The following is a 14,691-nucleotide window of genomic DNA, read 5'->3' on the forward strand; positions in this document are numbered from 1 at the left end:
CCATTTTCGGTCCAGTCTCGACGGCTATTACTCCGTCTCCGCTGCTAACCGGACTACCAACCAGTTCAGCAGCTGCGGGGCTGTATATTATGCCGTCTGTGGGTCAAATCGAGGCCGAAATGAAGCCAACAGCGTCTCCAAATGGTGAAACACTAGGCGAATTAGTAGTAAACCGACCGCCGATGCAAAACTCGACGCGTAAACGACAGAAAGAAGAGCTCACGTATCTCCGCAATAAGGTACATACACTGGAGCAAGAGCTGGAGACCAGGCGACAAGAACTGATGACCTCAAAAGGTCACGACAAAGAGAACAACGCTCTGACCGTCCAGATCAGAGGCCGACGCGGACGCGCCATGCGCTGGCAACGCATCGCCAAGCACCAATTGGTGGAGAAACAACGAGCTGAACTTCAAAATCTACAGCTAAGAGCGTCACTTGTATATCAGCTCAAACTGGCTCGTAGTTTACAGAAACTACTTAAGAAAAACGCATCTAGGAAGGACGGGGGCACAGATGCGGCGCAGCTCCAGACGCGACTAGAGTTTAGTAATTACTGCACTGGCACTAGTGAGGACTCACTGTACGAACAACTGCTACGAGACATGGACGCAGTGTATGCAGAAGTGGACACAGTCTGTGCCAGACACCCAGTCATGAGGAAGGCTCCGGTGTCTCTAGCCTTCATGTGGGCGAGACGGAGGCCTTGTACTTGGAAGCCACAAATTCCAAGGTAGTCCCCTTCAGGATGGAAGAGACATGCTCAGCCGTGTGGCGGTGTTTATCAAAGGACCACTTAAAACTGGCTGATGGGACGTATCATGGGGTGGCTACCTCGCCCGATACTATCCGCGCAAAAGCTGTCACGGCGCTGCGAGTGGATAAAACTGCAGCACACTTGCAGATGCGCTTCGCCATCAAGAAATACGTGGAGCCACAGCGTGTGGTGATTACTCTTCAGTGTGCTTCAGAGAGTGAAGGTCCTCGCGATCTGCTTCATGGACTTAAGATGATGCAACGCGCGTGGGTTGTTATCCGACCAGTGCTCTTTGAAGATGGCGATGATGAGACGATTATTCAACTGTGTATGCGTCTTACTCCGTCGTTGTCAGCCCGTGTCCTTGATACGCCAGGTCAACGAACTGGAGCCATCACGGAGCTGCTTCTTGCGGCAGTTCATCGGAATCTAGGGTGGCTGTTTCAAACAGTTGAGAATATCTTGATGGAGCACAATTTTGGAAATACGCTACTTTGAATGAAATTTGCGCCGAAGATGAAAGTTGATTATCTGAAAACGTATTGCGGCAACTTTACTGTGACAATTGAAGTGCAACGTGGTACCGCAAACGACATAATGACTTCGTCACACCACTTTTCCAATGTCAGCTTGGCTAGAAATAGCATCTTGGTAATCTATCGCCAACCAATCAGCATACGCCAACTCAAGTTTGACAAGCATGACAAATGGCTACATTGCAGTGGTCGCAGTTACTGGAAGTTCGTTCTAGACACAACTACATTTTCCCTTTTACCAACCAACCTACGCAAAACTATACAAACATAACATAGGCAATCTCGTTTCTCAATACCTGGAAGCAGCGCTAGACCGCATGGCCAACTACTGGACGAAGCCAAGTCGTATTCTCCTACTTGGTCTTGACGGTGCTGGCAAGACAACGTTGTGTACAAAATGAAGCTTGGAGAAGCCGTGACCACCATCCTGACCATCGGGTTCAACGTCGAGACTTTTCAATACAAGAATATCGAGCTCACAAATGGAAGGGTAGATTTGATCCTCAGGTAACGCGCCGCGCCGCAACGTAATGTAGTAGTGCCTCGCACTAAGTAGAATTGAGAATGAATAAAGGTTGTCGCTAGCTACGTGGTTACCCTAGCTAACTGCTTGTGCATCCGTTTCTGTTAGGTCTCAGCGTTGGTTGCTGTCGACAGGTATTTGCTGGCGTTACGTGATCGATCTCACGTGACGCAAGCCACTACTTCCAACACTCCTCCTCGACGGCAACAACCGTAGATCTTTTACATGACCAGCTTCAGCATAGTCACATTGCGCCCATGCAACGTAGCGCCAAGAGGTTTGGTCAGAATGTCGGCCCTCATATCTGTTGTAGGACAGTAGCGCACTTCAATGTCCTTGTTGCGAATGGCTTCGCGTATGAAGTGAAACTTGATGTTAATATGTTTCATGCGTGCCGTGGTGACATCGTTCTCCATATTTTTTATGGCGCTCTGGTTGTCGATGTTGAGGATAACAGTATCCTTCTTGCCCAGGTTGAGCTCTTCAAGCAATTGTTTTACCCATAGGCAATCCTGCACCGCAGTCGCACCTGCAATATATTCGGCTTCGGCCGTTGACAAGGCCACTGTAGACTGCTTCTTGCTGTACCACGAGATGGGCATGTCGTTCATTACTAGGAGGCCACCAGACGTAGACTAAGCGTCCTTGCCGCCAGCCCAGTCAGCATCACTGAAAATGACTGCTTTAGCATGTTGTTGTGATCCTTGAGGCTTAATGAATGCGAGTTTCAATCCTCGCGATCCTTGTAGGTAGCGTAGCACTCGTTTGATACCTGTCCAATGAGCAGTAGTCGGGGACGAAACAAAACGAGCGAGATAATTCACCGGCATGGTGATATCTGGCCTTGTACACGTGCTTAACCATAGTAACGATCCGATTGTCTCTCGCATAGCGTCTGTGTCGAAGAAGGGCTCGCTGTCCTCTGTCTCTAATGCACGCGTCGATTCCATTGGTGTTGCGACAGGACGACAGTTTTCCATGCCAAGTTTTGTAAGAAGTTGGTCAATATTGGCAGATTGTTGTAGGAAGATGCCCGATTCGGTCTGCTCGATACAGATGCCCAAGCATTTCTTGGCCTCGCCCATGTCCTTGATTTGGAATTGGTTGTTGAGCATCTCCATCGTCCAGTCTGTATCGCTGCTTCGCTGGCTGACGATGATAACGTCGTCGACGTACAATCCCAACACTGTCAGCTTACCATCGGACCGCCGGAAGTACAGGCATGGGTCGAGCTTGCTTCGCTCGAAGCCTAATTCTAGTAGGTAGTTGTGAATCTCGTCATTCCAGAGTTTTCCGCTTTGCTTTAGACCGTAAAGGCTCTTAAGCAGCCGCAGCGACTTTCCTTTTGGTAGTTTTAGGCCTTCTGGTGCTTTCAGGTAGATAGCCCGGTCCAACGCGGCTCGTAGGTATGCGTTTGGTACGTCTCCTTGACGGATGACGGCTTGCCAAAGTGCTGCTAAAGCGACAATAAGTCGCAGACTAGCGATCTTCAACACCGGGGCAAACGTTTCTCCGAAGTCGATACCATACTTCTGGTTGAAGCCACGTGCGACAAGTCTAGCCTTAAATCGCTCGAGTTCGCCCTTGTTGTCGAACTTCAGCTTAAATACCCATTTCGCAGTTATCAGGTTTCCGTCAATGGGTGTATCAACAATTTCCCACGTTGCATTTTCGGCAATAGCTCGCAGCTCCTCCTGCATCGCCCTTTCCCATTCTGGCCATTGTGAGCTGCATCTAGCTTCCTTGACAGTTGTCGGCTCTGTAATGTTCTTACCTGCGAGCAGAGTCGATAGTGCTGCTCCGCCTTGAAGTGATACAGTGAGTAACGCACTTACTGGAGTCGAAAACTCATCGATAAAGGACTGAGGCAACGTGAAGTCGTTATTTGGGAGCGGCCGAGCTCCGCGATTCAGACCAAAGACGCGCTGGATTGCGCGTGCACTCGGCTCATGATTGCCTTCCGCGTCCTCGGGTTGTACGCCATTGACTTCCGTTTGTTCATAGGGTTTGCGAGTGTTTTCTTGCTCGCCGTTGCCAGCCGCAGTCTCACCCCTGATTTGTTCTTTGTCGACGGCATCCATGTATCGCCCCACAGCTCGCGCATCAATGCGGTCAATATTTTGAATATGAGTAGTGGTCACCATACGCTTGGTACGCGGGATGAAAACCTTGTATGCCTTCTTATGGGTGTCAATTCCGACGATGATTCCTTTCTCAGCACGTTTTTTAGTCGATTTCTTAGCTGTATGAGCAATATGGCTGGTACACTTAGCCCCGAACCGTAGTATGTGGGAGATACTCGGTGTTTTACCCGTGAGAGCTTCGATCGGTGATGCATGGTCTGCGTTCGATCTAGTCGGCAAGTGGTTGCGGATGTAGCTCGCATAGAGAACAGCATCACCCCAGAAGCGTTGAGGCAACGCGGAGGCCCACAACATCGCCCGGGCCGAATCCATCACAGTTCTATGAAAGCGCTCGGCTTTACCGTTTGACGAGGACATTCCTGCCTCGGTTGACTGGTGTCGAATTCCTCGATTCAACAGAAAACGATCAAGGCGCATGCTTCCAAATTCGCCACCTCCATCAGATCGGAGGACCTTCACCTTGATGTCATACTGACGTTCGAACTCGTTAATGAAGTCTTCAATATTTCCCTCAGCATCACTCTTTTTGTAAAGGAGATAGACCCGGTTGAAATTTGTAGCGTGGTCGACAATGGTCAAAATGTGCTTATGGCCTAGGCGATCTGGAGTCATGTCGGTCTTCAAGTCTACACAAAGTGTTGCACCTGGTTCATCCATTGGGGCCGAAGTGGAAGTATCATGCGTGTTCTTAGCTCGACGAGCTTGCTTTGCTTCCGCGCAATTCATGCAAAAATTCACATTTTTGTTCGTAGCGATCATGCCTTCAACGAGCTTCTTGTCGAGCATTCGAACAAGATCCTGATAATTAACATGGCCGAGTCGCTCATGCCATTGCCGGAGTGTAGAGGATGTCATCGCTGCGAATGAGGCTGCACCGTGCTCAATCCCGATAGACCATAGGCTGTTAGTAGGAGATCGGCCCACTTCCGCAAGAACTTTGCCAGTTTTGCTTCGAATAATGCACTTCTCATTTTCACCGAAGGTGCACGAGATGCCTTTCTTACTCAGCTGACCAACCGAAATCAAATTGTGATCGATATCCTTCGCGAAATACACGTTCTCCAGCAAAATAGTTCGCTTAACTCCTTTCACAGTCACAGTGATAACCGTACTACCTCGCTCTGTAGCCGGAACGAGATTTCCGTTTGCAACTCGGACGGATAAGTAAGCTGGTTCCATCGCGAAAAGCTGACGACGGTCGCTGCACAAATGGTGAGTAGCTCCTGAATCGACTGTCCACGTACCATCGTGCTCAGGCTGCTTAGTAGCTTTTACCGCCATCCAGACGTGGGCTTCAGCGTCGGAGTCGTGTGCCGAGTCCTTATCTTCCTCACATTCTTCACTAGCAGCCGCGATGTTAGCATTCCCGCTTGACGCCATTCGTTTTGCCTGTTCAACCACTGGACACGAAAAAATCTTGTGTCCAGGTTGACCGCATACGTGACAGCGTATCTCGCCTCGATTCCCAGTGGTAGCAAATGCTTGACCGTTATTTTGATGGGGAGTTGACTTAGCAGCATAGTCGCCATTATTTCCGTGGCTACCCCCACCATTGTGGTCAATAAAGCGATTGTTGCGCTCGTGGTTGCGAGCACCATGCGATTTACTGCGGTCTCCGTGGCGATTTTTACGCTGAACGCCACTTTTGCGACCATCGCCCTTCAATTTATAAAGCAGGCGCTTCATGCGGTCCGTTTCCGCGGCGTAGTCTGTTGACTCCTCCGATATTGAGGATAACAGCGTAGGGGCAAGCTCAGGGCACGCGTTGTTGCCAAATACTTCCATGACAAGTTTTGTCTGGTCGCCCTCCATTAAGCTCTCAATGAAGTTCAAATATTCCACGTAATCGTGCCATGAATCGCCTTCACGCTTGTAGCATTGCATCTTCGTGCTAAGTTCGAGTTGACTAAGTTTGCAGCCAAACTCTGTTAGTAGCGCTCGCTTCACCTCGGAGTATGGCATGTCTTCTCCTTCATGACGCTGTCTCCACTCTGCATTTTTCTTGTGGTAGTGTCTGGATGCGTTACCTTCGAGAAAGTTGACAATTATTGACGCCTTGAACTCGTCCGTCCATGTCGAGCCATTCACGAGTCCTTCTGTCCTGACTGCGTGCTCGAATTCATGGATGAAGCTCTCGAATCCTGCGCCAAGACCAGGGTAGACCTCGGTTCCTTTAAAGTTCGGGCATCGAACATCCTTAATCTTAGGTTTCTTGGGGGTAGGAGGAGCTGTGGCCATGCTAGTGTCTGACATTGATAGTGTTCTAGCGTCCAGTTGCGTCCTCACTGCCGCAAGTTCACTTTGTAGCTGCCGTATCAGCTGGAGCTGGCTGTGTAGCTCTACACTTTCGCGATCGGCTTCATCAAAGCGAAGATCATCAGGGAAACCCAGCGTGTTCGGCCGTGGACCTTCACGAGCGTCAGCAAAGACGTCAGCACCTCGTGCATTCATTCCGCCTTGATCTTCGACGTCGCTTCGCGTATTATTATTAGTCGCAGTTGGCTGGGCAGTTGGGCTCATAACCAAATGGAAGGGTAGATTTGATCCTCAGGTAACGCGCCGCGCCGCAACGTAATGTAGTAGTGCCTCGCACTAAGTAGAATTGAGAATGAATAAAGGTTGTCGCTAGCTACGTGGTTACCCTAGCTAACTGCTTGTGCATCCGTTTCTGTTAGGTCTCAGCGTTGGTTGCTGTCGACAGGTATTTGCTGGCGTTACGTGATCGATCTCACGTGACGCAAGCCACTACTTCCAACACTCACTGCCTGGGATATCGGCGGTCAGAGCAAACTGCGACCGCTGTGGCGCTTCTACTACGAAGGGGCCGATGCTGTAGTGTTCGTCATCGACTCGGCCGATCGCTATCGGATCGACGAGGCAGTCCAAGAGTTGCACCGTGTCTTTGAGGACGATGCACTTCGCGACTGTAAGCTACTTGTTCTGGCCAACAAACAGGACCACCCAGGCTGTATGAACGTCGAAGAGCTCCGCGAGAAATTGGCACTACATCGAGTGACAAGAAACCCGTCGCATATATCGAAGACAGTGGCTGTGTCAGGACAAGGCGTTGACGAAGGCATGATGTGGCTCAGCAAGGTCGTCACTGGCAAATAGCGTCATCATAACGAGCAGAACGTGCAACTTTTTTTGGCTTATGTAGTACATTAATACAGTACATGATAAAAACTAAAGAATTTTATAGACAACGCCATCATTTTCACCATCTCGCATTTAATGCAGAGCGATGGAGTGCAAACGCAATACCTGACCGAACGATCACATCCCAACCATTTGCGTTTCAACCAAGCAGCGAGCGCGTATCCTCGACAAGAAGCAGTTTTTCCAACACATGATGCATGACGATCACAGTGCGATGGTGGCACCCTACAAGGACATTCGCGAGTGTCCCGACGGCCACATCACTTGCAGAAAACGCCGCTTGAGTCAAGCCTTGACCCAAAGGCGAGACTCTCACACAAGTCGGTGTGAAGCTCATAGCTCGATCCGAAGCAAAATGAGGTGTACGTTTGCGGTCGAAGCACGTCCAACCTCTCTCTTGAACTGGGCCTTTTTACGAGCCTTCAGTCTGCACCATGGCGTGCAAATGATGCACGTGCGACAGCGTTTTACTGTCAGCCAGACGGTCACTAGAGTCTCCGCTTCAGGTAACCACACCATGTCCGACAGCAACGACGTCATTGGAGACCTCATAGAACCCTAGAGGCAAGTCGACGTTCCTGTCGGCAAGACAATGTCACACCGTTTGATCCACAGCGTTAAGACTGAACGGGAAGACTTAGCACTCTGCGTTTACTAAGATCTCGTCGTGGCTATTAGTAGTCGAACGAAGCGCGGCTGGGCACATAATGTAGCCTTCAAAGTGAGCAATTCCAGCAGACTGGAAGACGCTGTCGGATTGTTGGTATTGGGTCTCCAGTTCTACTCGAAGAGAGTCAAAGATGGCGGTCTCGCTGTCGAATAAACTACCACGGAACAGCATCTCCGGACGTCTGTGAAACGCAAAGGGCACGACGTGAAGGTGCAATAGTTCCAGGAACAGCCCATTGGTGACGTTGCGCTTGACGTCACGCCGTCGACCAGGACATGGCAAGTCGTACAAACCCTTTGCAAGGAATAATTCGTCTACACCGACGTAGAGCTCATCTGTGTCTTGCAGCATTTCTTCGAAAACCTGTGCATTGTCATCCGGAACACCAACATCGAGCATCTTCTGTCGCTTCATACCCATCTGTAGCATAATTTAAACCAGCTAAGAGTCAATAAATACGAACACAAAGACAAGTTGTACTTGCCTCGATCTTGGTTCGGCGCTTGAGCCCTCGCAGCAAGTTCCTGGCCTCGTGGATCTGAATTCTGGAGCATTTCCCGAAGTTTCGCGTTCTCCTCTTCGGATTTTTCCCGAGTTTCCAGCTGTCTCGCCGCGATTTCTTCCCACATGGACGCTCGCGGAACAAGGTGCCCATTGTGTATTTGTACTGTCGATCCGGGCGGTCCTTGAGGCAGTAGACTCTGCAAATGGTCGTTAAGCTCCTGGACTTCTCCGCGCAGACTGTCAATTTGCTGCTTCCGAGAGATCCGAACCCGCTTCGGTTTCTCGAGCACCGAGTCTTCCGAAGACGCCGGGCTCCCGTTACTAAGATTGCTCGCTTCGTCACCGGAAACCTCGATACTTTGCTTGTTACCCTGTGTCGCCACGGGTTACCCCTCTCCACACAGAGCGTTGAGTCTGAGCTCATCTTCATGAGATATCTCAGAAAACTCTGGCATTCCGTGAGTCTCGTCATCGAAACCAGTCGGTAGGTCGATCTGCGAGAGGAACGAGAAGACGGCGTCGAGCGTCTCAGTGTCTTCCAGCATGGTCGAGTGGCAGAGGATGACTGACGTTACTAGGTCGACTCGTTTTAAGTGATCAAGTCGAAGCTTACGGCATTGACGCGATTCGTCTGTGGTGGCCAGCAAGTCGCTGCCGCAGGTGGGACAGCCCAGCGTCTGAACAATAGCCAGCTGGTTGATGGCGCGTACCGCACCTTCCAGCGAGCATATCTCCAGCATGTTTACAAAGGCGTTCCAACGGTACTGTCGACACTTTTGGACTCAACACTTTTTGTCGAAACTTGAGTTCAATCACGTGTAAGAAAACCTCGACTTGTTGTGGAGGATAGATGCAGTTCTAATAAGAAGAGCGAGGAATTCCGGGCCTCTATAACAACGACTTTCTCTTCGATTAAGGTTCTTATCGTCACATTGACAAGATGAGGAACATAGCTCATGACAAAGAACCGATTACGCCAATTTCCCAGTGTAGACTCTCGTCTCGAGAGGAAGGCGCGAAAATCCAGTCACATCGAGTCAAGGATTGCTGAGTTATAATAATAACAGCGAGGTGGTTGGAGATGGATTTTCTTCTGCGTCTCCACTTGTTTAAAATAGTCGAGACTGGTGATCGAACGAAGCGATCGCTCCTAAGAACGTCGGGACACAGCAAAGTGATTGCCAGCTGATCGCCTGCTCTCAAGAGGATTTTTCCACATGGCTGGGACATCCACACAACTCAAACTTCTGGACGGGGCTGACACGCGAACGCCATGAGTGGATTGACGCCTAATGCCTTTGCGAATGAGCCCTCGGGGCTGCAAGACGTCTTGGCGTTTATCGCCGACTTTGAGATGGAAGACAGTCATGACAGTGACGACTGGATGGAGGACGATGCGTCAATGTCGGGACAGGGCAAAACACAAGACACTCAACTCGAAGAGCTCTTCGTGGACAGCGGTACAAACAGCAACAAACCGGATAAGGTGGTGGTACCTTCCAATGCCACTGTGGCTACGTCAATAATGCCTCGGCGACACCGTGTGAGTCGCAAGGAAGAGTTGGATTATTTGCGAAAAAAAGTTACAGAAATGGAAGATAAACTCGAAAAGCTCAAGAACCAGGGGGAGGGCGATGGTGCTTCTCCTCCTGTTGCACCTGTGGCCCCAGAGGATGTACAAGCAGCCATGCAACTAGAACAGTATGTTGCATTATGGAAGAAGATGGCTCAGCGACAGAAAAGTCAGCGAGAACTGGTCGAATCTGAGAACACCAAACTGCGTGAGAAGCTCAAGACGCAAGTGCGCATGGCCAAGAGCTTGCAGCGTATTCTACGTAAAAGAGAGCGAGCAGCCGAAGAGGTACGCAGCGAAAATATTCTCGCTTTGGTTTGTTATTTGTTTTGCTAATAATTCGCTGTAGATTACGGCAGAGTCGCCGAAACGGTTTAAACAACTACCCGAAGCTGCTTCGACGTGCGAATTCGACGCACTGATACAAAATCTAGACTCATTATACGCTGTTACGAACGAACGCGTCGCACTCTGCCCTGTGGCGTCAGGTGCCGAGCCAGTTCTGCGCAAGCAAGACGTCAAGTACAATGACTTCACGGGAATGTCTCTGGAGTTTCTACATAGTAAGCTGGTGCCTTTCGATGTGGCTGCTGTGAATCGTGCGTCATGGCGTCATATGAGCGAGCCTGGTATCAAGTTCAACGCATACTTTGAAGAGGTATGTTGCTGCCAGTACAGTCAGTACCAATGAAAACCGTAACACTAACGCACACCGAAAAACAGTCTGCTAATATGACAGAAAACACGGTAATGCGGAAGTTTGGCGTCGAGATTAAGCTGGACACGCGTACTGCCAAGATGGGCGGAAGGCAAGCTATCCGCCGATACGTCGAAAGCGACCGCATAGTGGTCGTGCGCGAGTCCATCATCGACCGGGCGGAGCTTGGAGGCGCTGCTGCTCCAGGATTTCGAGACGTTGGCTGGCTTGTGTTGAAAGATGTGACGGGCCAAACCTCGGCTTCCGGGCCCATGACACTAATTAAATCATACTCGACACTCACCCCCGACTTGGACTTGGACTCGACGTGGGAAGTGGGTGCGTTGACAGAGTTTGTATTGCAGTCTCGCAAAGATATGGAGGTCGGGAACGAAAGCATCGTCGAGAACGTGCTATTGGAAGAAGCAAATAGAATCAATTTGGTGCAATTTACTTCGATAACTACGATAAAATGTTTACCACCTAACTTAAGTATTTCAGATTGTACATAATAATGATCACAGCACGTACCGTGAGTGATACAGTTACTGACGTTATAGATGAATATTTAGGTTGTTGTATGATCATTACCATTTTCTACTCATTTTCCCCTTGTCTTATCACCATTACCAAAAAAGACACCAAGAATGCAAGTCGCTCCCCGACAGGACGCAGCCGATTTCAATGACTTCCTAGCGTTCGTTGACGAATTCGCGATTGCTGAGTGTGCGCCACCAAGCCCCAAGAGCTCGTGGCTCGATGGTTTGGAAGATCTTTTCAAAGAGACTAGTCCACAACAGAAGTTTCTGGCAAGCTCTACCGATGTTCGCAACGAGGTACGCCCTGCCAAATCTGATATATCGCTGTCATTGACGACAGCTCGGGACACGAAGAAGTCCCCCGGGCGACCGCGAGTTAGTCGCAAAGAGGAACTCGAGTACTTGCGCTTGAAGGTGACGGAGATGGAGAATAAGCTGCACGAGTTGAAAGAGAAGCCACACAGTGCTTCTCCTCATCCGATGACCATTAACAACCAACAACTTTCAATGGAGGTCGATAATTCCATTGCTCTTTGGAAGACCATGGCTGAGCGTCAGAAAGCCCAACGTGAGCAGGTCGAGGTTGAGAATGCCAAGCTACGCGAGAAGCTCAAGACTCAGGTTCGAATGGCGAAAAATCTCAAGCGGATCCTCTCCAAGCGCACGCGAGGTGAAGACCAGGTACATCACACTTTATCCAGTACCATGATAGCTACCGCAGCTGACATTTGTGACTAATGATAGGTTTCGAAAGCCCCGAAGAGAACGAAGCCACTGTTGCGCGGTGTGAATAGCAGCGCCAGTGTCTTCGATGAAATGTTACAATATCTTGATAAACTGTACGTCCAGACCGACAAACGCATCGCAAACAGCCCCTTGGCATCGATGGAACGCCCAGTCGTTCGCAAGAGAGACGTAAAAGCCACCGATGTTGCTGGAATGTTTCTCGAATTCCAAGATAGCAAACTTTGGCCGTTTGATCTACACACTGTCAGTACAGCAACCTGGCGCTTTCTAACGGAAACTGGGCGCGAATTCAGCAACTATGTCGAAGAGGTTCGTTGTAACTTTCACGTAAAACTATGCTACAATGTGGGTAACATTTGTAACTTTTCAGCATGTAGAGATGCGCGGCAACACGATGTTGCGCAAATTCGGCGTCGAATTCGAACATGGCAACAATGTGGCGGTTTTATTCGGGAGGCAAGTGACACGGCGATATGTTTCCAGCGATCGCGTTGTGCTTGTTCGCCACACAATCATCGACGAGATTCAACTGCCAGGCACTCAAACAAGCGGCCTCACATTTCGCGAGTCAGGCCGGATCGTAATGCGAAATGCCCCAGCGTTAGGCACCGGATTGGCCACTGTAACACAAGGATATTCGACCATGACACCAGACGTCGACTTGAACGCACAATGGGAAATCGGAACGTTGACGGATTTCGTGTTGCAATCACGCGAAGACATTGAAGTGGGGAACGATACGATCATAGAAAATTTGCTCCTTGAGGAGGCGGCAAAGCAAACTATCTCGTAGAATAGTAAAAAGAAATACACCTATCTCGGACCTCCGTTACTTTCTCATGGCATCTTCGATAAGCGCGTCCTCTACAGACTGGTGGATGCCATCAAGGTTCTCCAGGAACGAGCTAGTCACAATATCCGTGAGGAGCATGAGTTCCTCTTGGCTGCGTGGCATCACCTCAGGTAGTTCAGTCCGCACTCTCACACACGTCTGGATGATACAGATTTCCGTGGTTTCCCCAGAGTAACGTTCGATAGACGTCCATCCCGTGTCGTGATGATGCATACTCTGAGCTCTGCTGAGAGTGCCTTTAACGTTCGTTTCACAGGCCCACACAAAGATACACCTGTCTTCTTCAATAAAACGTTTTACTGCGAACCAGGCGTCTTTTTGCACTTGATGTTGTTGATATTGCACTGTGAATGCCATCTTGGCCGACAACGTATCTTCCGTCCCGTCGATTAACTACATAAAGTAGCGTCAGCAACTCAGCTCATAAGACACTAAAAATAACGGGTGAACTCACCGAGTAGTGGCCTTCTCGAAGTTTAAGATGCGGTTGAGCCATACAGCGCCAGAATTGTGTGACAGTGGTGCGCACATCAAACGGAAGTATCTTTGAAGCTAAAAACTCCATGAAACATACCATAGATGCCGTCCGGCTTGACCTGCATGTGCTGTCCGTCCGTCTTCTTGAGGGCAGGCGTCTGTTTGTTTGTATTGCGCGTCCAATTAGCGTAAGATTCGATCGAAAATAACGTTCTCGGCCTCAAATTCCACCCGTACGCGCTTCCTTTCATTAGCCCACGCTCCGGACTCCTCCATGGCTGATCGTTTTCTTAATAGCTTATCGAGGTTCTGTACAATCGTCAGTTGACCTTCCACCAGGCCTCGGAGCTTCCCATTCTCTTTCTCGGCCCTCTTTTTGCCCTCAAACTGGCGTCTTGCAACTTTCCTCCACACTGAGACGTCCGCTACTGTCTCTTCTTGTTGCTCAATCGAGACCTCTCTGCTCTTTAGTTGCTGCAACTGCAACTCGATCTCTTTCGCTTTTACTCGAAGATACTCTAGTTCATCTTTGCGTGTTTTACGGCGTGGCGGGGCTGCCACTGGAGTGATGGTCGTGGAGTTTGGCGAAGTGTGCGTGTCGGCTGAAGTGCTAGAGCTGGTGTCGCAGGGCCAGCTCTGGGTGCTGACAGGGTCTGTGGTCACTTCCAGTAGCTCCACAGGCTTTGGGAACAGCAACGTCGGGTCTAACTCGTTAACTAGGCCATGTGAGATTGTAATTCGGATGCCAATTCGTCGTCTTCGGGTTGCAAAAACTCGTCGAGCGTGAGAGGGATTGGGGAATTGGATTCGAAGGATTGGGTAAACTAAAAGAACGGTAAGTCTATAAAAGTGCACTTACCTATAAAAGTGCAAGCTCAGTAGCGAAACCAAATCAAGGTGAAAGTTTATTTGCTTTCTATAAAAAAACAGTTCTGAATACCGGTATGGGCGAATACAACACGAGGTACATTACGTCCTTACAAGTACAGTACAGTACTCTTGCCTACAGCATCTTCGACTTGAGCTGAGCAAAAGCCTTCAGCGGCTCGTCACTTTCCGGGTCTACGACATCAGCCAGCTTTCCCTTGTCGCGTGCGTCGCGCATGCGGTGCCATGGTCGTAGCGCGCTTACGCTCCGTGATGAGGCCGAAGAGCGCGCAAATGTCGATGATGAGCTCGGTGGGGTTAAACTGCAGGAACTCGCCCTCACCCGTGGAGTAGTCGTACGGGAACTTGTGGTGCCAGTTGTGCCAGCCCTTGTGAGCTATAAAACTTACCTGCGTGTCGAGCGCCAGTGCATTGCAGTCTGCCAGTGTCCGGTGCCCCCATCTACGAGCCACCGTCCACTGCCAGTGTCTGCCAAGACACATCCCAAGGACACTCATGCGCCTGGCAGTGCAGCTTGCGGCTGCACTACAACCGGCTACACTGAGTACACATGCGTGCAATGGCGAAGGACTATACCAAGGACTGTATGCACAAGGACATCGTTGCTGTTCGCTGCCAAGATGA

General features: G+C 49.9%; 5 protein-coding genes across 5 annotated transcripts in view; 3 read left to right on the forward strand and 2 right to left on the reverse strand.

Moving 5' to 3' along the window:
* The window catches only part of PITG_19712 (uncharacterized protein), a gene marked incomplete at both ends in the record, with an annotated part of 1,595 nt that extends 340 nt beyond the window's left edge, over positions 1–1,255 (forward strand). Inside the window, 2 exons of the mRNA XM_002895995.1 lie at positions 65–583; positions 616–1,255. Coding sequence (XP_002896041.1) covers positions 65–583; positions 616–1,255 — 1,159 coding nt within the window. The remainder of the gene's footprint in view (positions 1–64; positions 584–615) is intronic.
* Positions 1,256–7,258: 6,003 nt separating this feature from the next.
* PITG_19713 (uncharacterized protein) lies at positions 7,259–7,960 on the reverse strand (the record flags this gene model as incomplete). The annotated part of the gene is made up of 4 exons (XM_002895996.1): positions 7,259–7,451; positions 7,553–7,619; positions 7,719–7,762; positions 7,824–7,960. 4 exons carry the CDS (start codon positions 7,958–7,960, stop codon positions 7,259–7,261), a joined length of 441 nt encoding a protein of 146 aa, XP_002896042.1.
* A 1,606-nt stretch (positions 7,961–9,566) lies between these two features.
* PITG_19714 (uncharacterized protein) lies at positions 9,567–11,896 on the forward strand (the record flags this gene model as incomplete). Its single annotated transcript, XM_002895997.1, has 6 exons — positions 9,567–10,154; positions 10,226–10,268; positions 10,301–10,524; positions 10,590–10,902; positions 11,443–11,772; positions 11,847–11,896. 6 exons carry the CDS (start codon positions 9,567–9,569, stop codon positions 11,894–11,896), a joined length of 1,548 nt encoding a protein of 515 aa, XP_002896043.1.
* A 145-nt stretch (positions 11,897–12,041) lies between these two features.
* Positions 12,042–12,642, forward strand: PITG_19715 (uncharacterized protein; the record flags this gene model as incomplete). The annotated part of the gene is made up of 2 exons (XM_002895998.1): positions 12,042–12,158; positions 12,220–12,642. 2 exons carry the CDS (start codon positions 12,042–12,044, stop codon positions 12,640–12,642), a joined length of 540 nt encoding a protein of 179 aa, XP_002896044.1.
* A 36-nt stretch (positions 12,643–12,678) lies between these two features.
* PITG_19716 (uncharacterized protein) lies at positions 12,679–13,267 on the reverse strand (the record flags this gene model as incomplete). Its single annotated transcript, XM_002895999.1, has 3 exons — positions 12,679–12,827; positions 12,879–13,095; positions 13,157–13,267. 3 exons carry the CDS (start codon positions 13,265–13,267, stop codon positions 12,679–12,681), a joined length of 477 nt encoding a protein of 158 aa, XP_002896045.1.
* Between the last annotated feature and the right edge of the window lie 1,424 nt (positions 13,268–14,691).

This window comes from Phytophthora infestans, genomic scaffold (assembly GCF_000142945.1).
Source record: "Phytophthora infestans T30-4 supercont1.111 genomic scaffold, whole genome shotgun sequence".
NCBI classification, from domain to species: Eukaryota; Oomycota; class Peronosporomycetes; order Peronosporales; family Peronosporaceae; genus Phytophthora; species Phytophthora infestans.